Genomic DNA, 21,761 nt, shown 5'->3' with positions numbered 1-21,761 from the left:
AACGCTAAGAAGCAGCGACGCAGCGAAAACCCTTGACAGAAGACGCAAAGAAAAGGAAAAGAGCTTCTGACCGAGCAAGGGGGAGTTTCGTAGAGAAAAAGCATTAGGCTTGCCTGGTGTCCCTTTAATACAGTATGTAATGACTAACTTGACACCTGTGTATTTCTTAAAAGATTGTAAAAGTTTCACAACAGCCAATCTCTGAAAAAGTTGACATTTTTAGTTCATGAGAAACACTGTGTAAAGCTTCCCAAAAACAAGCTTCTAGCTTGAACGCCTGACAGATTTATTATGTGAAGAACCTTATTGGTCTGTCTACCAGGGGGGAATCCTGTGCTTATGTCCTGATCAAAACAGGTAGGACCATGCACAGAAGTAGAATAGCAATGTAAGTACACTACAGTAGCCTACTACATGACCTTAATAAAGTATGGGACGATCTATGAAACCGGTGCCTTTTCCACTATAAACTTATCAAAAGTACACTACCCTTCAATTTATCCAGACATCGTCCAAAAAAAAAAAACCGTTGAAATATAATGGATTGAAACTGAAAACTAGTCTTATCGTGAAGTCAAGTCAAGTTAGTGAGAACATACATGACTTCAATTAGAAATGCCATTTGCTTAGCAATGACTTAAATTTGTAATGAAAAGTTATTCCTGTCCAATGAGTGACCGGGAGGTTGGATTAACCTTGCCCGAGCCCCTCATAATAATAATAAAAAAACAACAAAATGTAAAAAGCATGATTCCATTCTGTAGAAATAGGTCTAAGGCAGTGTTTCCCAACCTGTTTCCCTTGAAGGCCCCTTTGCCTGTGTCTAAGACAAGCCAGGGCCCCCTACCCAAACTCCTACCTGCACACACACAAAGAATGTGATTTACAAACTTAAGTTCAGAGGTAATAAATAGCCGTTTAAGTGTGGCACAATAATATGTTCTCATTAGGATTATACATGATTTTGATTATCCAATTGGATGCGTTACTGGGATTTTATAGATTTAATGTGTGCAAATATAACTTTGCCACTCACAACCTCAGCACAGGCAACATTGCAGGGGGTCCGCACAATCTCTGGCAACCCCTAGTGGGGTCTGTGGACCACAGGTTGGGAACCACAGGTCTAAGGTAATCAGGAAAATATATTCAACTCTGAAAAAAAGTTAGATATTTCATAAATATAACACTTACGTGGTGATATTTTAGAGGTAAATGTTATGCCGGTCAACCAGGAGCCATGGAAATTTGTCACTTGTGAAAAATGGTCATGTTAAGAACCCTTGAATTATTAGCTTTAGAAAGTTTTTGCCTTATGCACCTCTCAAATGGCACCAGTTTCATAGAATGACCCGCATCATACTGCCTAGACCTATACCAGCCCATTCACTTAAGGCTGTTAGAAAGTATGTATAAGTATATACTTTTTTTGATACCGTGAGGGAAATTTGGTCTCTGCATTTAACCCAATCGGTGAATTAGTGAAACAGTGAGGTGAAGCACACACTAATCCCGGCGCAGTGAGCTGCCTGCTTCAACGGCGGCACTCGGGTGAGTGAGGGGTTAAGTGCCTTGCTCAAGGGCACTTCACCCGCAGCCCACTGGTCGGGGCTCGAACCGGCAACCCTCCGGCTACAAGTCCAGAGTGCTAACCAGTGGGCCACGGCTGCCCAAAGGCAATACAATACAAATAAAAACAGCAAGACAAACATTGTAAGACAGACCTTTATTTCCTCCTTTGTAATTGGAAACATTAAATAGAACTTTTTCAGGATGACTTGACAGATACAGGGACAATTTTTGTATTCGAATGTGACAACGTACAAACCAAGTGCTTCCTCCAGACCTCTTTTTTTACACAACTTATTGACAGATGCTTGTTTACGAGTGCTCCTCAGCCAACTTCTCTGCCTTCTGTACTACCTCCTCAATTGGGCCCACCATGTAGAACGCCTGCTCGGGCAGGGCATCGTACTCACCTGGGCGACAGATAAACATGTTATCAATTAATGGAAAAAACAAAAAACCTAGTGACATTATTGTTCAAAAACAGGGTAAATTTTTATTTAATATTTATTAACCACCATCTCCCTTGAAGAGCAGCACACTTAAAATTCTGGTGCTACGCCTTCATGTACCACCAGTGCACTTATTTAAGTTGTAGACATCTGGTTGCAAAAGCATAATCCTAGCAAGATTTGTAGATCTGCATTGAATCTAGTAGGTTACCCAACCTACATAAGTGGCATACATTTTTTTTCTGCACTTCACCGGGCTAGATAGACCAACTCTATGGAGGGACGTCTCCGTAGACATGTCCAATTTTTATTCGATGCCCAACAGTTCAAGCAATACATAAGTCTGCTTTACTAATCTGCTTGAGTCACCAGCTTCTCCCTAAATTTGTTTACCTTAAGTGAAAAATCTAATAATTGACTTTATACAACTAGTTTTCATAAACTAGATAAAATAGCCACATTGAATCCCATTAAGTATATCACAACATACAGAATCATAACCCCTGTATCGTAATATGTATAGTGTAGTCCCAGATTCTTGCCAATACACAGCTTTAATATACACAGACCTAACCAGATTGGGCTAGAAGAGGTTTGTATGGCACAAGACCCACCTAGAGAAGCACCTAGACCTCCTTAGGCATTATGAGAATAACCTCCTTCCATTTTTAGCTAAGTGGGATTAGACCTGACCCAAAGGGCCCATACAAAACTGACGTACCTCCAAGGATGGCCTTGAAACCGCTGATGGTCTCCTTCAGGGGCACCAGCTTGCCCATGTGACCAGTGAACACTTCAGCCACCTGGAAGGGCTGTGACAGGAAACGCTGGATCTTACGGGCACGGGCCACAGTCAGCTTGTCTTCCTCAGACAACTCATCCATACCCAAGATGGCAATGATATCCTGAAGGGATTTGTAGTCCTACAACAACCAAAACACCACATGAGTGGCCTTATTTCACCAATCACACCACAGACACATTAACCACCTCCTTGAACTACTTGGCATCTCTATGTAGAAGTAGATCTTATTCCTCCATCAGCATTAGACACAGCCAGTATAAGATGCCACATCCCACTCATGTGAAACGTTGATCCTGTGGTGGGCAAACTAACCTGCAGGATCTTCTGGACACCACGGGCGATTTCATAGTGCTCAATTCCTACAATGTTGGGGTCCATGATACGGGAGGTGGAGTCCAGGGGGTCCACAGCGGGGTAGATACCCAGCTCAGCAATGGCGCGGGACAATACAGTGGTGGCGTCCAAGTGAGCGAAGGTGGTGGCAGGGGCAGGATCAGTCAAGTCATCAGCGGGCACATAGATGGCCTGGGGGGGGGGGGGGGTTTACAAGTCAGTGATAAGTCTCTTCAATTGACTTGTCAAGACTTTCAATCACATGCACATTTTCAACAAAGCCAATTAGACCATAACTAGAGCATTTAACCATGAACCTTGATGCTCTGGAGGATTGCTCCATGCTTGAATTGGATGGCCACTATATTCCAGTATAGAGGCACCTATGGATGAAGACAAGACAGCGTGGGTGGGGTATGTACTGTACCTGCACAGATGTGATGGAACCCTTCTTGGTGGTGGTGATTCTCTCCTGCATGGTACCCATGTCAGTGGCCAGGGTGGGCTGGTAACCCACAGCAGAGGGGATACGACCCAACAGGGCAGACACCTGGAGAGGAGCAATTACCACAACATTTAACCCACTACAGACCAAGAAAAAAATAACTTAAAAAAAGTGAGCATAGAGCAATGTGCCCATCACTTTTTCCAGATGTACTCCCATCTTAGATACTCAAAAAAAATCAATAATCACAAGACAGAGTCCATCTGTTCATTAAAGAATCTCAAACTTGATGCCATAGCAGTATAGCAAGCTAATTTGGAAAGGCAAGCAAACAGATCAGAGTTTCCACAAACCTCTGAACCAGCCTGGGTGAAACGGAAGATGTTGTCAATGAAGAGCAGCACATCCTGACCTTCCTGGTCACGGAAATATTCGGCTACGGTCAGTCCAGTCAGAGCGACACGGGCACGGGCGCCTGGGGGCTCGTTCATCTGACCGTACACCAGCGCCACCTAGAGGTGAGGAGGAGGACCACCACAGACAATGAGGCAACAGACAACATGCAAGGTTAAATGGCAACAGGTGGTTCTTAATTTAGAAATGGTGCCCAAGGAGTGACTGGGAGGATTCAGCTGGTTTTATCTAAATCATCTTTGAAGCAAAGTGTATTCATTATCCATTAATACTCTGTAGTCTACTTTTAATGATCTACATTTATAATGATCATGATCTTTAACTTATATTGACCTACATTTATAATGTCACATTCCAGCCACTTCACCTAAGTATATGGACAAGGCTGTCCAGCAATATGAATAGACCTCTGAAGTTCACCTACAAAAAAAAGCTACCATCTTTGCCCAAACAAGGAGATCCAGTATCTTCAGATTTTTTCTATGGGAAAACGTTGAATTATCGCACCTGTTAAGCGGAAATGCAGACGTTTTGCTCTACACCGTTTTATCCTCTGCCTTCGAGTGGATACGGTGATCTTCAGTACATGAAGATAGCATACTTTGATCTTCGCTACCCCAGAGCTAACTTACAATGCAACTTGCCATAGGTAGTTTGCCTCAATTAACACCAGGATCTCCTTATGTGGGCAAATATGGCAGCTTTGGTTCCTTTTTGTAGGTGAACTTCAGAGGTCTGTGTGTGCAAACACAGACACACCCACCCACTACTTCCAGAAAGAGAGCTTGGTGTGCATCACTGCACTTTCTACATGGCAACTTTACCTTGGAAGTGGTATCCTTCAGGTTGATGACACCGGACTCAATCATCTCATGGTAGAGATCGTTACCCTCACGGGTCCTCTCTCCCACACCAGCGAACACGGAGTAACCACCATGGGCCTTGGCCACGTTGTTGATCAACTCCATAATGAGTACAGTCTTGCCCACTCCAGCACCACCGAACAGACCTGTAGAAACACACAAAGGAATCTTATCCTATCTATATCGATTACAAGGAGACAATAACTGAAACCAACTAACCCAGATCGAGAAGTAAAAACGGCAAGTGTAACTTGCAGAAGTGTTTTTCAAACACGTACCAATCTTTCCACCCTTGGCATAGGGGGCAAGCAGGTCGACCACCTTGATGCCAGTGACCAAGATCTCCTGCTCCACACTCATGTCTGTGAACTCTGGAGCCTCAGCGTGGATTGGGGCAGTACTGCAGAGAAGTAATATGATCAGCATGTTTCCTAGCCATTAAGGTCACAAACACTTGTAAGGAGTTGTTTTATCATAACACTTCTAAGAAAACATTAACATGATATTCATTTTTATCAAATCCGTTTTCAGGCATTTGAAATAAGACAGTATAGATTGCCTGGAAATTAGTGAGATGAGGGTAGGACCAGGAAATGGCTGCAGGCACAGACAGGTAGAGGTGAATAATTATGAATGGTGCCATTTGCTACTTTAACCGGAGCTACAAATGGTGTGCAATATTCTACACATTTGTTTGGCTTGCTTAGGATCCTTCAACTTTTTAACTTTGTCTTTGAAACCATGACAAAGTGATTCTGGATGTAAACCAACTGATCTAAACTTACTGCTTAGTAGAGATTGGGCCTCTCTCATCAATGGGCTCTCCAATGACATTCATGATTCTGCCCAGGGTCTCAGGTCCCACAGGGATTCTGATGGGGGCACCAGTGTCCAAGACCTTCTGCCCACGAACCAAGCCCTCTGTACCGTCCATGGCAATAGTGCGGACTGTGTTCTCACCTGAGGGAAGCAGTTGAAAGCAGTCACATAACAATCCTATAGCGCTGACAATTTAGATGGAAGATTCTAAAACGTGACATAATGACTTACCCAAATGCTGAGCTACCTCCAGTACTAGCCTAGACTCGCGGCCAGCCACTTCCAGGGCGTTCAGGATGGGAGGCAGGCCCTCATCGAACTGGACGTCCACCACGGCACCGATGACCGCGACAATACGCCCATTGGCGATGGTTGCGGCTGCAGCAGGGGCAGCATAACCCCTGGCTGTAGAGAAGGTGAACACAATAAGAACACTAATAATGACACTGCAAAATAACTAGACTACATGGACTGAAAGTTAATCGTGCCAACGTAATTGTAAGACATTACAAAGCTTCACGTCTGCGTTAAAGAAACGTTAAACTTAAGACCTCATTCAAAACGGCTGTAACCTTGTTACCTTATTGGTCTAGCTAGCTGCTAACGTTAACTTTAACTTAATGTCTCCAATTTGTCTCTAAATTGGTTGCAATTGTTTCGATTCGATGACCTTGGCATTCGGTAAGGTAAATCCATTTTTTCGCAGACGATCAGGTTCGAATGCTGGAAAGATAGTTTCCTAATCCTAATGTCGTCAGTGTCAGTAAGGACGTTTAGGCTGGCTGGCTTATGCTAGCAGTACTTTAACTTCAACCCCACACTGCAGAAAGTCAACTGGTATAAGTTAGCCATCTACGACGTTGTATAGCTAGTGCTAACATCGTTGTACAACTTGTACTACCAACGAAAGAACATGGTTTCATCTCCACAAGGTCTCTCGACACTTTCATAATCCAAATATGTATCCATATCCTACCACTTCCAATTTTAAGTATTGATCTGTTGTTGAATACGAGAAATTGCATTATCGAAAATCAAGTGCATGCAGCGCTTGCTAAACGACGAGTTGGCTAGTCATGTTAGCTTCCTCATGACACACAAAGGTCATCTGTGTTATCATAGGAATGTCCATTCATAGCTACAATGACAGTAAATATACTAGAGGCTCACTGAACCAAAAGCACAAATGTAGCAATAAAAACCAATCTTCTTCAAGTTTGTCATTGAATTTCTCTGACTCATGTCTGCGGCCTGTCGTACTTGCGCCGCCTGCACGCCGTCTGCCATTTGCCTCAGCACGACCATGACACACTGACAGTTTGACCATGAGAGGCTCAAACAGAAGACAATTAATAGCAAAAGATTTTGACACCAAAAACATTATGTGTGCCTTACAAGCATGGAGAGCCGATCGTGATCCGGCGAGGACCCCGGGCTTCAGAGCCTGCAAAGCCCCGGTGCAGCAACGTCCCACAGCTCCTAACATTGTCAAAATGGCTGAAGGTGGAATGAGACAGAGCTTGAGACGGCTTTTTATATGAATAGCCGGGTATCTGCACTGAGCATGCGCTGTCAAAATGGCGGCGTGACAGTGGGCAAAGTGCGCATGCGCGGATCACTGAAGGACAGCATGATCTGTAATGAATGAGGTGTGTGCTGTGGCATAAGCTAACAGTGTCAATGCATTCTCCTGTATCTGATAGTTATTTGAATTTTAAACACTTACTATTGTTTAGTCCAAAGGTGAATTGCACACCTACTTGTTATTTCTCTGTAATAAGCATGACGCGAGGGTATCCTGGTGGTCTGCAGGTTACCTCAGTGTTAAGGTGTGATTAGCTTGTTGACATTGGTAATGTATCAGGATAATGGACTTTGGTTGTATATTTCATGATTATTAGGGATTTTCATGTAGCATGGTTGATGACCAGTGAGGCATTTCTTGTCAACACCCATTCAGGGAATTTAAGTCATGTAAGCTTTCTAAACTAGCATGTTAGTTTAACTTCTTGATGATATGGGTCATTCAGTTAGTCAGCAGGCTCTTCCTAAAATTAAATAACTTATCCTTATTGTGCTCAAATGCACAACTGTCTTAATGTGGTGAGCTAAATTTGTACAGTAGGCCTATGGAAAATGACCTAGGTCTACATTAAAGTTACATGTCAAATATGTTAATTTAAATGTTTTATACACAAAATTAGCCCTTTATTCCCTTGAAATTTCACAAGTATTCATTAATTCATTCATTCACCCAGTCATTCATTCATCCATCCATCCATTCATTCATTCATTCATTTTCTTTGCCAAATACATTTGTTTGTATTTATTAGTTAGGGTATTTTTTAAGTCACTTTGGTTTAGTTTTATGTTTCAAACCCTTAGCCCACTTTTCAGCATACCCAGAAATCTTAAGTAGGCATAATAGAACAGGTCTACTTCAAATCATCTGAATTTAGTAATGATGCCTTCATAACTTTCAGGTTTCTGCAGAATGCTGTACCCATTTCAAACTGTAGAGGGCGGTAGAGGGCTAGGAATTTCAGAGATGAATTTCTGTGGTGGATTATGCTGGTCTGCATGACTCCATCTATCTGTCAGGTAACAGATAACTATCAAGAAATCTTGTTGCAAAGTTGTCCATGCTTAGTATAACACCAATCCATGTTATATCATAGATTTATCCATAGATCTTATTTTATTTTAGATCCCATTCCACTTAAATAGTGAATATAGGCTATTGGTCATTTAACATTGATATGAATTCATGATAACAAACATGATGACACCATTTGCATAGAGCCTAATTGCTGCAAATCTGTTGGCTTGCTAGAAGCCAGTAGTAGCCATACCAGAGACTTTCTAATGTGGAGACACAGCACTCCAAAAGTCCTCCATAGAAATGCATGGGGTTAGTTTGTTGTCTACGCATATCACACTCTTTCCGCAGCAAAATCATGTGCTGTGTTGTGAATACATTGGGCCTATAATGTGGTGTTGTGAAGACATCGTGCCAATCATCTCGCTGCTGGAACAAGATTTGTGTTGTGAAACCTTGCGCAAGCGCATTTCTACCGAAATAGATGCCCGATAAGTGCCCAAAAAGCATTCCAATATGGCCGACGAGTGGAGGGACTTGCCTAAAAGGACTTTGGTTATACTCAAATGAATCCTCTAACAAACTAAGAAAATATTACTATGCGGTCAAGTTTGCCTAACTGTTTTGATAGTTGGTGGTGTCGTTACACTACTGTGTATCTTGTACTAATATGTTCTTTATTATTGAGGTTCTAACTACTTAAGCATGCCTGACAGGGCAGTAAGTTGGGACTTTAACATTGCCGTTAACAGCATGCCAGCACAGATCAGGGATCATCTGCAGCCACCGAATGGCTATATGATTAAACCCATGCTTACACTACTTCTGATTGGTGATCAGTAGTTTCCTCCATGTCAGCATGTTTCTCACCCTTGGATTTTGTTTAAAAATTGTTTAAACTCTTGAGATAATGATAACCAAATCAGCCTTTGGGTCAGCCTCTGGTTGACAGCGTGGATGTAAAAGACATTCTTTACATTGATATGTGTTAGTCTGAGTTTATTAAGTCACTTACAATTTCACTTGGCCTTAAGCCCTTGGGCCATGTTTGCATTCCACAACATGAATATTTATATATTTATATTTATACTGTTTGTGTATATTTCTTTTATCTATCTAGGATAATAGAATTTCCTTTTTAAAATCTGAATTGACATGTTTAAACATTACAGCAACAGAGACTAAGTAACATCTAGCCTGGGAATACCCATACGAACCTTTGGCAAATTTGAGATTTGCTCTGTAGGTCCGTCTGGCCAAGAGGCCATTAAAGCCCATTTAATGTCCCTAAAACATGCATGTAGTCGCTAATCACATGGACGTGTATTTCTTTGAAATCGAGTAAACAACTGTGTTTAACATAAGGCACTCAATAGTCACTAAACCATGCAAAAACACTGCATTTAACGTTTAAACATGCAGACATGCCAAAGATTCACTGCATAATAAAGTAATATGCACTGTGTGGCACAGTGTTGACGAATTCAATATATACAAACAAAGGATTTGCCTGTGGGAACACAGTACAAATTTGGGTCTGGACCTATGACCAACCTTGGCATTTCTGTGTGTGACCACATCACTGTGTACTGTGATTTATGCGAGACAATTTCAGAAGTGATTGATGCGGTGTACAAAAAAAACTCTCACCCGGGGGAATATTCCCTCTTTCAGCCCTTTTTTTATATTCTCTTTGCATGGCATGGAATGGCATGGTATGGTATGTCTGCATAATTGAGCCCTCTAGTGCAAGTCAACCAGCAGGAAGTAGCAAGACTGGAATCAATTTACCTGGAGTGAACCAATGGGAGTGACTTTGAAACAGACCCAGCCACACCATGTTTTTATTATGAGACTGAATGCATAGACTGTGATGATTATGCGCCCAGCATTGCCTGTGTAGATAAACTACCCTCTGCCAATGGGCCTTCAAGATGAAGGAGAGTGGGGAAATGAAAAACAAATGCCCACAAGAACACTGGACATTCCTACATGATTTATCAAGACACTGACTGGCAGCTTAGCCCCAGGTGTTCTCTTTTTTTTTGGTTCCAAAGACCCCCTGTGGGTGAGAAAATATTCTAAGGACCCCCTCATAATCGTAATAATTAATGCCATTGAAGTTGTGGTCAAGTTCACTATCCTGTGTTTTCTGGCAAGTGTGTAACTTGATCTGTCTTTTACCAACTTTAGAATTTGCATCACTGGACATGGTCTGACTCAAACATTTATCCACGTTCATCAGCTAGCTAGTTGGCAACATATGTCTAAAAACAATACAAAACAATGACAAGAAGTAGACAGTATACAAGACAAAACCAAAAGAAGGCAAAACAAAAATGAAACTTAAATAAACTCTTTAAAAGCTTAAGTGAGTTTTAAGGAGAGATTTAAAAGATCAAGAAAGAATCAGCTAACCTTATTTGCTCAGGCAGTGCATTCCAGAGCTTTGGGATATTAAGCTCTACAGTATGTGTCTTTTTCTTTTAGTCCCAAGCCAGTGAGAAAAGAAGTTACATTTCTTCGTTTCTCAATTTTGTAGCTTAGCCTCACACCAATGCAGACTCTCCATCCATCATGCCTACAAGTGATGCTTGCTACTCCCTGTGACAAACTCCAGGTCACCTCTGGACCTCTGCATTTGACCTTTGCACTTCTTCAAAGAATGACATTTCTTTGGGGCTGACAACTACATGTGTTTCTTGTCTATGGTGCGTCTTTACGGACAATATTTTTCTTGTTTTACAGTTTCTCATGGATGAAGATGTAGTCAAGGGGGTAGTGGTGATGGATTAGAGGACATTTGGAGCTAATCAACTGGCATCATTACCCCTTCGGCCTTTCCTGTCCAGAGGTCTACAGTGAGAAGCTCTACACTCAGGCCTGGGCTACACCAGGTCCGCTGAGCATAAAAATAGAAGGTCTAGTTTTTTAGAATAAAAAAAAAAAAAAAAAAAAAATTAGTAGTAGGCCTATACACCGCTATACACCGCTATCACATCCGGTGCAGCAAGTTCCATTGATTACAGTGGAAGCTTTACGTACCCTATCTATGTAGCCTCCCTGTCAGGTTGTCAGTAGCACCAAGACATGAAATGCTGTGTGTGAGCTGTAGATCACACATTCTCATACATTTTTTAGTGATGGAGACATGCAAATCTCAGGGTGATAATGATGGGTACATATTTGCAATTTAACATGTGGGGAAACGCACTGGCTTGACAATCAGCCTTTCATCTCAATCCTCTCTACACCAATACATAATCAGTTCAGGTTGTGGGTGAGGCGAAGATTGACGAGAAGCGCTATACGTCAGTTTCGGAAAAGTTGTGCTCTATGTTTGCATGTGTGGTGTAGCCTAGTCATGAGGTCATAGGTTATAGCTGCTGCTAAGATTAACGAAAGTTATTAAGTCAGCATCAGAGAGAGGTTGTGGACGCACATCTGCGCTCGTCATGAGGTTGACAGGCAAGGTGTGCTTAAGGTGGCACCTGTAAAACATTCCTGACTCAGGGCTGTGATCGGGTGAGCAGAGGTGGATTCGCCAGGCGGGGAGTCGTAGTGGTGATAGGAGAGCTGACTGATGCCCTCTTAATCTACCAAGGGCGTCCGACACATGCAGACGTACCAGCTATTCACTTTCACAGGCGGGTCATTTTGCTGCATTATATACTGCACACTAGCACGCAAAGAGATGAAGGAGGAGGCACCAGGTTTGTGCCAGAGGATAGCGGTGCTGTTGACTTGTTGACCTCGGAGCTGAATCCTTTCATACATTTCTGACCCACCTAACTAAAGATGACTGTGACTAGAATTTACAGGTTTTCTTCAATGGATCTACTGGTGTCCATATGGTAGCAACATTGTCTTTGTCTCCCATGACAACCTTAAATTACTCTCACTCTCTCTGCATGCAACGTGCAATGTACTGGGCACATGTAGCATTAGCCTGGCTATGCAGATGTGCCTGTGATTTTGTGGAGTGCACAGCAGCTGTCACAGAGATACGGTCAGGAACAGATTAAAGCCATTTGGCATCAAATACCTGGATTTGAGATCTAAACGTTGCATGCCATCATATAGTTTCCAATACAGGATGCAACTTTTCAAAAGTAGCTTTTCAACATTGAAGAGACTTATGTTAGACTTGGGGCCAAAGGGCAAAGTCTATCTAATCTATCTAATAAGCAAAGTTCTTGTGTATGAACTATAGCTATTGTGTGGTATCTGAAGCAAGATAGATAGATAGATAGATAGATAGATACTTTATTGATCCCCAAGGGGAAATTCAAAACAGGTAGTGCAAGGTGCCAATACCAAGGCCCAGTTTTAAACCTAGATGAATAAGTACTGTAAATCTGCACTGTCCTTATAAAAAAGCATGTCTATGACCTATGTCATTATAGGACTGTCAGTGTCATATCATAGAAAATCTGTTTTTGTAACTGCCTGAGGGAAGCTTCGATACACTGATATTATTGAAGGTGATAATTGAATGTGTGTAATACTTCATCTTCAACTGCCTCCAGCAATGCCAATTCAAATCATTCCAATATTGCTACATTTGACAGTGTGGACACATCTCCATAGTTTACTGTGGCTGTGCATTCACTCTCTTATTGCTGCAGGTCTGCTGGAACGTGCTAATGGTGAGAGATGACCTCCTTTTTCGTGCTGATCTGCTTGTACTACAGAGGTGAGGCGTTTCCCTGTGCGTACAGTATGGCTATATATTATCATGTCAGAACGCAGTGGTCCCACACTGATATGGAGAGAGAGAGGGAGGGAGGAGGGATCAGAACCAGGTTTGAACAATCCCATTCCTCATGAAAGCATTTCTGAGTGACAGCTCACCTTTCCATGCTTTTGCCCTTGGGGTCTGGATTTAACGAATGGGAGGCGGGATGGAGGCGGGAGGGAGGCTGGCCCTTTCTCTGCCAGCTGCTTTTGCAGGAAATAGTGATCACCAGCGGTAATTCACAGCTGCAACAATACTCAAAGTCACCCATGACTGTGTGATTTTTTATGACGTGATACAATCTTTCCATTCATCAATTTCTTGGGTCTCTCCCTCTACTGTCTCTTTTCCATCTCACTCTTATGTTCATCACCTTTTTATTCACCCTCTATTCTCTATCTGTCTGACACAAAATGAGTTGTGTGTGTGTGTGTATTGTGTATATATATATATATATATATATGAAGACCTCTTTTCAAAAGCTGAAAGTGAAATGACTTAAGTAAAAGTAATCTATAAGCATGCCACTTAAGTAAAAGTCTTAAAGTATCTACAAGTAGCCCATTAAAACATACTTAAAGGTTGTATCAGCGATTTCAGGCCCAAAAAAGACCCAAACATAAATGATCACATTCATCTAATCTCTCCTAATGATCCGCTAGCTGTCTGCCCCATAAGCAGGCCATCAAAAAACGCGTCTCTGTAGGCAGCCTAGGCTCCGAGATCTGTACACAAAAACAATTGCTACCACCAAGGGTTGGCAACCACTCAAAGGCAAAATAAAGTGTTTCAACCAATAACCGACGAGATGCGCGTTTAGGAGAGTTTTAATTGCACGGGAGGTAGGGGGGAGGGAGTAGCAAGCTAGCTCTCTGTTTTGTTTGAACATCAACAGAAGTGACGTATCCACGCTATCGCTGATACAACCTTTAAGTACTGAAAGTAGATGTACAAAGTACTAATAAAAGCTTTTGAGGTCAGGTGGGGTACTGATTAAACTCCTGTATATATTTCTTTGCCCTTGTGGATCCAGAGTTTAGAATGACCTTTTGAAGATCCCTCATTCCGTCTCCTTAGAGAGAGAGAGAGAGCTCCTGATCCAGCCATGGCAGAGGAACTGTGTGTGGAGGTATGCCTGGCCTGAGGGCATCGGTAGCTCATGCTGCTGCTGAACTTTTCTCTTCTCCCTCATGTTCTGTCCTTGTTTTCCCTCCTGTACATCTCTCTTCATCACCGCACTGTCTTTCTTTCTCTTTACTTACTTACTTGTCTGCCAAATTTGTTTGTCTCTGTCTCTGTGTCTCCTTTCCACACACACCTTTCCCATTTTTTCCCATGCAAATGCTCTCTCCTCGTCATGTACACACACACACACACACACACACACACACACACACACACACACACACACACACACACACACACACACACACACACACACACACACACACACATACTTTTTTGCTGTCACTCTCTCTTAGCCCCCCTTCTCCCTCTTTCACTTCCTCTCTCTCTCTCTCTCCCTCCCTTTCTCTATCTCCCTTTCCCTCTCTCTCTCTTTCCATGTGAATGCATGGCACGCCCTGGCCAGGTGTGGTCCTGGGTGTGGAGCTTCTGTTGCTTCTGGGGGAAACTAAAGAAACGTAGGCGCTGCTTATCAACATAAACTCTTTCACCTCACCTCTCCTATTAAGCTCATAGGAACGCTAAATTAACTTCCAGGCCCATGTGAACAAAACTGGTAGCCCTGGAGAAGCGGACCACCTGCTCTAGCCCACTTTTTTGAGGGTCACAAGTTTTTCACCAAAGTCATCAATGTTTCTTCCTATTACATGTTATTTTCTCTACATAAGTAAGATGTATAAGTGGATGCATAAGTATTGCATCTCATTCAGTTCAGGGTTCCTTATTGGACCCTCTTCATATAGGCAGTCCTATGAGGGTACAGTTTCTCATTTGGCCCCACCTCCTTAAGATAATCCAGCCAATGAATGGCCAGGGGGGTTGGCTGACTGACACCTGTGGAGGATGGCAGCTGGCACATCTGACTCCGAATTAACTGCAGACTTCTGTCTCTCTCTGTCTCTCGCATTCTCTCTCTCCACCTCTATGCTTGATTCCTCATGTTACTAGTCTTTGTCACTGCTTGTTGCATGGTGCATAATATGGTTTGAGCCTCAGGACCTCTGCCTGTGCGTCTGTCTCTCTGTCTTCCAGTCTGTCTGAATTTCTCTGCTAGATTCAGCACTTCTCTGGTGTTGTGGACTGAGGATCTGTTTGAACACTGTAGCAGACTCAGACTCTGCTGCAACTCTTGTTAGTAAGTCTGTCCTTCTCTCTGTATTCATTTAAATGTTTATTTGTCATCTGTGAACGTTTGGAATGCCACTTCAATTGTCTTAGATTTTTGACAGATGTAAAAGAAACAAAAGGAGTGTTTGTGTATGACTGTATGTGTGTGTGTGTGTGTGTGTGAGAGAGAGAGAGAGAGAGAGAGAGAGAGAAAGAGAGAAAGATAAAGAGAGAGTGTGTTGTGTGTGTGTGTGTGTGTGTGTGTGTGTGTGTGTGTGTGTGTGTGTGTGTGTGTGTGTGTGTGTGTGTTATATGTGTGGGAGAGAAAGGAAGGGAAAGAGAGAAGGTCAAAAAAGCACAGAATAAGAGAGCCACACAGAGAGATGTTTTGCTTTATTCCTTTGGTTTGTTTTCTTGTCTGTGAAGTCCATCTCTAAGGCGTTCCATCTGTGTGGTGACTAGAGTCTGCTTTGGGTGAATGCTCCTGCATTAGGGACAGCATGCAGTGGTCACTGCTCCCCCTGCTCCTGCTCTGTGGACTCAACTGCCTGGTGGCTCAGCGTAAGGACAATTATGAGGACTACGAGGAAGAAGTGGACATCAGGCCGAGAAAGAGGACAAATGGCAAGTCACTGAAGACCAGCTTCATCCCCAAAAATGGTCAAAGTAAGCATTACCAAGTTTTCAGTGTATTTTTCAGTGTGTGTGTTTGTGTGTGTGTGTGTGTGTGAGAGAGAGAGAGAGAGAGAGAGAGAGAGAGAGAGAGAGAGAGAGAGAGAGAGAGAGAGTGAGAGAATGGGAGAGTGGAATGTGTCCAACAAAACTTTATTCAGATAGTGGGACACTAGCCTTGTCAGAGCATGCAGTTGACATGCTTCGATTGATAAGTCAATCCAGTAAAACCTAAGGATAAAAAAAAAAACTAAAATGCTGTCAGATAATATCTATCGCCATGATGGGAACATGGAGTTTTTTATCCCCATGGAAAATTATGAGGATGGTCAGGAGACTGAACTCTGATCTTATCTGGCTGTGTACATATGGAGTATGGGTCTCCTGTCTCGGTGTGCTTCTTTCAGCCTGCCGGAGGGCCTCTGTTCTTGGGTTCTGCCGTACCTGTCCTCAGGCTAATTCCCTATCTGTCATGATCCTGCTGGAAACATGACCGTGATTTATGTGCATCTGTGATACAGCTATCTGTGTGACCTCCTTTCAAAGGTGGCAAGAGCAGGAACTTTTGTTTTATTGTAGTTTTATGGAAAATTGGGATGGTAAAATGTTTAAGACCTGTCTGAAGTTTGACAAGTTTGGAATAAGGACACCTGCATCTACATCTAGTCTTTAACAACATACAGAATAGTGCTTAGATGATATCAAACTCATACGATGCAGGCAAACAAATATCTTGTAAGAGACTTGGAAGTCCTGCAGACATACAAATACCAATTCTTTGTATGAGTTAAAGTGAAGAAATATTATTACTTCACATGTAAGTGTGTGTATTCTTCATCCTCTCCCTCTCTCTCTCTCTCTCTCTCTCTCTCTCTCTCTCTCTCTCTCTCTCTCTCTCTCTTCCACTAAGACCTGCTATCAGAGGACTGTGGTCTGGAGTTGGCGTTTTTAGTGGACAGTTCGGAGAGTGCCAAGGACAACCACGCTCAGGAGAAGCAGTTTGTCATCGACGTGGTGGAGCGTCTGCAGGGGGTCCGCCTCCAGACGGGGCGGAGTCTGAGCTTTCGGACGGCCCTCCTGCAGTACAGTAGCCGCTCGTTTACTGAGCAGACCTTCCAGCAATGGCAGGGCGTGGCCAACTTCCAGGCCCACATCCGGGATATCCAGTACATCGGCCAGGGGACGTACACGACCTATGCCATCACCAACCTCACCCACCTGTACATGCACGAGTCCGGCCTGGGTGCGGTCAAGGTGGCCGTGCTGCTGACCGACGGCGAGTTCCACCCACGCAACCCTGACATTTTCTCGGCCACAGCCGACGCCAAGAATCAGGGTGTACGCTTCTTCATGGTGGGCATCACGCCGGCCGCCAACGCGCCGGGCAACGTCCAGCGCCTGCGCCTGCTGGCCAACTCGCCTGCCACACGCTTCCTGTACAACCTGCAGGACAGGGACATCTTGGAGAAGATAATCAAGGAGATTGTAAGTTCACCTAATTGATTGCATAATAAGATGCCATCTTATTTTTCATAGAGGTCAATATAGTTCTAGATATGGCTAGATATAAAGGGAGACATAGCTATAGATATGGCTAGATACTGTAGTTATAGATATGGCTAGATATCTAAGAGTGATAGCATGGCACAAGCATCTGCCAGACTTCTGGCATGTTCTTTTCAGTTCTGGTAAACAGGCTGTAAGCCAGCGGTGTGCGTTTTGAAAACAGCCTGAAGCCACCATTAGTCTGCTGCAGTATCTACAGATACAGTGAAGCATTACACCACGTAAGGTGAAATCTTCTCCATCCTCTGGTGCCTCTGTCTTTCAGCTGCAGAAGGGCAGGTCATTTCACATCGTCCAAAGTGCTGTTGGGCAATCGGAATGTGTTAACCCTTTTTCGTGTTGTCACTATTGTCAAAAAATTATAAGTTGGACCACCGTTTTCTAAGAGGTCCTTTTGAGTTAGGAATAGCTGTCTGGTCAAAAGGAGAATGACGTGGTAGACAGACATCAAGAATTCAGCAGAATTGTCTGTCAACGCACCACGAGTGTGTGTGTGATTCTCCTGTCAGCACCTTGGCCTGTCCCCGTGGTTCGTGTGTGTCTGGATGGGGTGGAAAGTAGGGCTATTAAAGTGTCATTGTGAGCGTGTCCTAAACAGCTGTGTCTGTCTGCGGGCATCTTATGGCTATTTTTTCGAGGTGGCCCAGGGGAAAGGGTCTGTCACCACCTCTCGTAGGTGGAATCCACCAGGGAAAACTATATGACAATTTCCCAATGTGGCACGGCACTGAAATCAGAAAGCCTTGTGGTATGTGTACTGTACTCCTACATCAGGAGGCATGTCACATTGTTTCAGTTGTGTGTGTGTGTGTGTGTGTGTGTGTGTGTGTGTCTGTGTGTCTGTGTGTGTGTGTACATGACGAGGAGAGAGCATAATGGGAAAGGTGTGTGTGGAAAGGAGACACAGAGACAGAGACAGACAGACAAATTTGGCATGTGTATGTGTATGTGTAAGCACCTATCCATCACACACGTGGCACAGATACACAAACACGTCCTCCTTTTGAGCATCTGGACTGGCCGGCCAGTGCCTCTGACCCTCACACTCTGGCTGATTTACTCAAAGGCTTCCCCTCCTCTCATCTCGTATTATCATAAAGAGATGGGTGGAGGCTCCGGCATGTTAAGGTGTCAAGGAATCCATTAACCCCACAAGGTTGATGATCCGCATGGGAGATGTCATATCAAGGAGTGTGTGTGGTTGTGTGTGGGGGGTGTAGCGGGGTGTGAAGTCACTATCATTCATTCCTGGAGAGAGTAACATCTGTTTTTCATTGACAGATTTATTTTTGTTATTTATTTTTTTCTGTTTTTTTATGTCCCATTCTTCTTTTCTTCCCATCTTCTTTTTCTTCATCTTCTCTTCATGTTCTTTTTTCCTTTTTCTTCTTCTTCTCCACCTTCTTCTTCTTCTTCTTCTTCTTCTTCTTCTTCTTAAACTTCCTCTTGTTCTTTGGCTCTGAAAGCTGGCAAGCGGCAGGAGATCACAGCATGACCCTACACGCTCACCAAATAGCTGAATATGCTTTGTTCGCACACACTGTGCCATACTACTGGACATCTCCTGGGACCCTGTTTGTTGATGCAGATGTTTGACATCAGGACATGAAACAGCACAGAGAGCTGAAGCTGGAGGGACATCGTTAGCCCTGAAGTTAGACCTTTTGGCAGACTTCAAAAATCTCCTTATCATAGGGGGGTCCTAAGCACCCCATAGTGTTGGAGACCACAGGAGGCCACTGAAAACCTGTGTAACACGGACAACCGTGCCAGTTTTAGAGCTGTGATTTACAGTAGTCTTCCATGTAAGGCTATATAGATCATCTGAGCAAGGTTAGGGTGAAACAGACCTGGCCTAGATTCAGTAGACCCTCATCTGAGTTTGTCTGTCCAGTTGGCACCAGTTTGCTAATACTGCTACTATTACTATGAAGAGGATTGACTAAAAAATGTGTTGGTATTGTGGGTATTTTTTAAGTGCCTGCATCAAGGGTTTGTGGTTACATGTATGTTGCTGATTGGATCATAAATGGCCAAAGCAATGATGAGGAATGACCAAATAATTTGCTGGTACTCGACTACTTGTTGGTATTTGTAACTATGGCATCAATAGGTTAGTGATTTGTTTTGTTTGGATATGTAGCTGATCGGATCATAAACGGCCACAGCAACAAAGAGGATTGACTTGTCAGAGTCTGTCCAGTTGACACCAGTTTGTATTACCACTACTATTAATATTGCAAAGAGGATTGACTGAACAATTAGTTGGTATTTGTTAGTACCCGCATCAAGGGCTTGCAGTTTGTTTGGTTATGTTGCTGATTGGATCATAAACAGCCACAACAATGAAGAGGAATGACCAAAGAACTTGTTGGTATTTGTTGGTAGAGAAACCCATCACGAGTGTGGAGGGGATGGGTCTGGGACGCCAGACACTGTTAAGCCTTCTTGAGGTATCGTGGGCCTATATCAGTAAAACACAGAAGGAAGAAATTGCCTGCTTGATGATTCCAATGAAATGCTCTCGAAGGCTGCTCTGTTGGTGACGGGTTTACCACAAAGGTTGCTTTGTTTATTATTTGGTTTTTGATTGTAAGTAGGCTTGGAGATCTTTGGCACTAAGAATTTAAGACCTATCCTGTGTATATCTGAAATTACTATTATGGATGATGTTGACAGCTTAGTTGTTAAGTTGTAGACAATCTAAGTATTTTAGATGAGCACCAAAATCACACAAAAGGATTAAACAGGACACACACATAGCACACATGAACTACCCCTGCAATTTCAAGCCATCCAGCAGCACTTACATGTGTTTTGCACAAAAGCTCTTAAAAGACAGTCAGTGGGCGGCTTGGCCATTATGCAATTAAAGTCATTATGGCACAAGGCCCTTTGTAGTGTCTTAAAATGTTTAACATGGCTGCCTGTGATGGCCAATAACTCCTTTTTCGACCAACAATGGAACTTTTTTGGTCCTGTGTACAGAAAGTAGAGAGATGATTCTCTTAGGATGGGTGTAAGAGATCGTTGGCATAGAGAGGCGTCTGGACTGTGGCAGCAGCTGCATGTCATCAGCCCTTTGTGTCCATATGAGAGAGATTTGTTTATCCACAACATGCTGTGGTCTGGACAACTTATCCCCAGACACAACGTCCCCCTCACACACACACACACATACTCGCACATACTCACAGTAAAAATGGACAGATCAAACGTTCTGGAACACTTTCATATGGCTTCTATTTGTCTATTGAGATACTGAATGGTGGAGATTACCAGGTGGCTTTGTACAATCTGTAATGACTAGCAAGACTACTACACTACTACACTGTCATCCCCTGTCTTTTATTCATCCTTCAGTATGACTGTACTTTATCCCTAATTTCAACTGCATTTCTGCAGCGGGAAAAAAATATTAGGCACTACCACAAAATATAATTTTATTCAGTAGTTGCTTTCTGGTGATTCTGGTGAAGATGAGAGAGCCTAGAGGTTTTGAGGTCAGACTGTTGAAAAAAAAATGGAAGGAGTAGAGAAGAAAGGAAATTGTACAGTACCGTACTGTTCAGCACAGTTTTGTAAGCCTACCTACTTGTGTGTAATCAAAAGATCTGAGAACATCTGAATAATCTGAATTTAGGGGTTTTGAGTTTAGTTACCTCACTTTTACCACAGGGGGCACTGTTTCAAAGTCACACATTTAAAGAAGCAGTTAAAGGTGCTCTAAGTGATGTTATGCAGTTTCTAAGCTAATTTTTTTGTCACATACAGCAAACATTACCTCACCATCCACTAGCTGCCTGTGCCCTGAATACACGTGTATATGAGCGTGTTAGCTCTCTGTTTTGTTTGAACGTCAACAGAAGTGACGTTACCCAACATCGCTTCAATTCAATTTCAATTTTATTTGTAAGGGACAGTGTGCAATTAAAACATAAATGTAACAATTTGATGCATTGCACCAGAGTTAACCTTAGGCTAATTTACATCTGTAGTCTGTAGAGCACCTTTAAAGCAAAGTCCTTTTAGGCAAGTCCCTCCACTCAGCGGCCATATATTGCAACGCACTTTGGACACTTATCGGGCATCTATTTCGGGCAGAACTGCGCTTGCGCAAGGCTTCACCACACCAACCTCACTCCAGCGGTGAGATCACAACACATGATTGGTACGATGTATTCACAACACACCACA

General features: G+C 43.1%; 2 protein-coding genes across 4 annotated transcripts in view; one reads left to right on the top strand and one right to left on the bottom strand.

Moving 5' to 3' along the window:
* Nucleotides 1-1,711: 1,711 nt before the first annotated feature.
* On the bottom strand, nt 1,712-7,250 carry atp5f1b (ATP synthase F1 subunit beta). The gene is made up of 10 exons (XM_042080317.1): nt 7,093-7,250; nt 5,929-6,102; nt 5,664-5,838; nt 5,157-5,278; nt 4,840-5,024; nt 3,955-4,113; nt 3,584-3,706; nt 3,136-3,348; nt 2,740-2,941; nt 1,712-1,979 (listed from the first exon to the last, which is right to left on the bottom strand). The coding sequence occupies exons 1-10, from the start codon at nt 7,181-7,183 to the stop codon at nt 1,882-1,884; spliced, it is 1,542 nt and encodes a 513-aa protein (XP_041936251.1). The 5' UTR covers nt 7,184-7,250; the 3' UTR covers nt 1,712-1,881.
* Nucleotides 7,251-15,109: 7,859 nt separating this feature from the next.
* LOC121698481 (collagen alpha-1(XXVIII) chain-like) overlaps nt 15,110-21,761 on the top strand; it is a 30,484-nt gene continuing 23,832 nt past the window's right edge. The window contains exons 1-3 of one of the 3 annotated variants that reach the window (XM_042080621.1): nt 15,110-15,354; nt 15,820-15,992; nt 16,909-17,483. In XM_042080621.1, the coding sequence (XP_041936555.1) occupies nt 15,827-15,992; nt 16,909-17,483 (741 nt within the window). In that variant the 5' untranslated portion in view covers nt 15,110-15,354; nt 15,820-15,826. Of the gene's footprint in view, nt 15,355-15,752; nt 15,993-16,908; nt 17,484-21,761 lie in introns of all 3 variants that reach the window. The other 2 variants (XM_042080623.1, XM_042080622.1) reach the window with 2 other exon arrangements.

This window comes from Alosa sapidissima, chromosome 23, assembly GCF_018492685.1.
Source record: "Alosa sapidissima isolate fAloSap1 chromosome 23, fAloSap1.pri, whole genome shotgun sequence".
NCBI classification, from domain to species: Eukaryota; Metazoa; Chordata; class Actinopteri; order Clupeiformes; family Clupeidae; genus Alosa; species Alosa sapidissima.
This window is presented reverse-complemented; position numbering and strand designations above follow the sequence as displayed.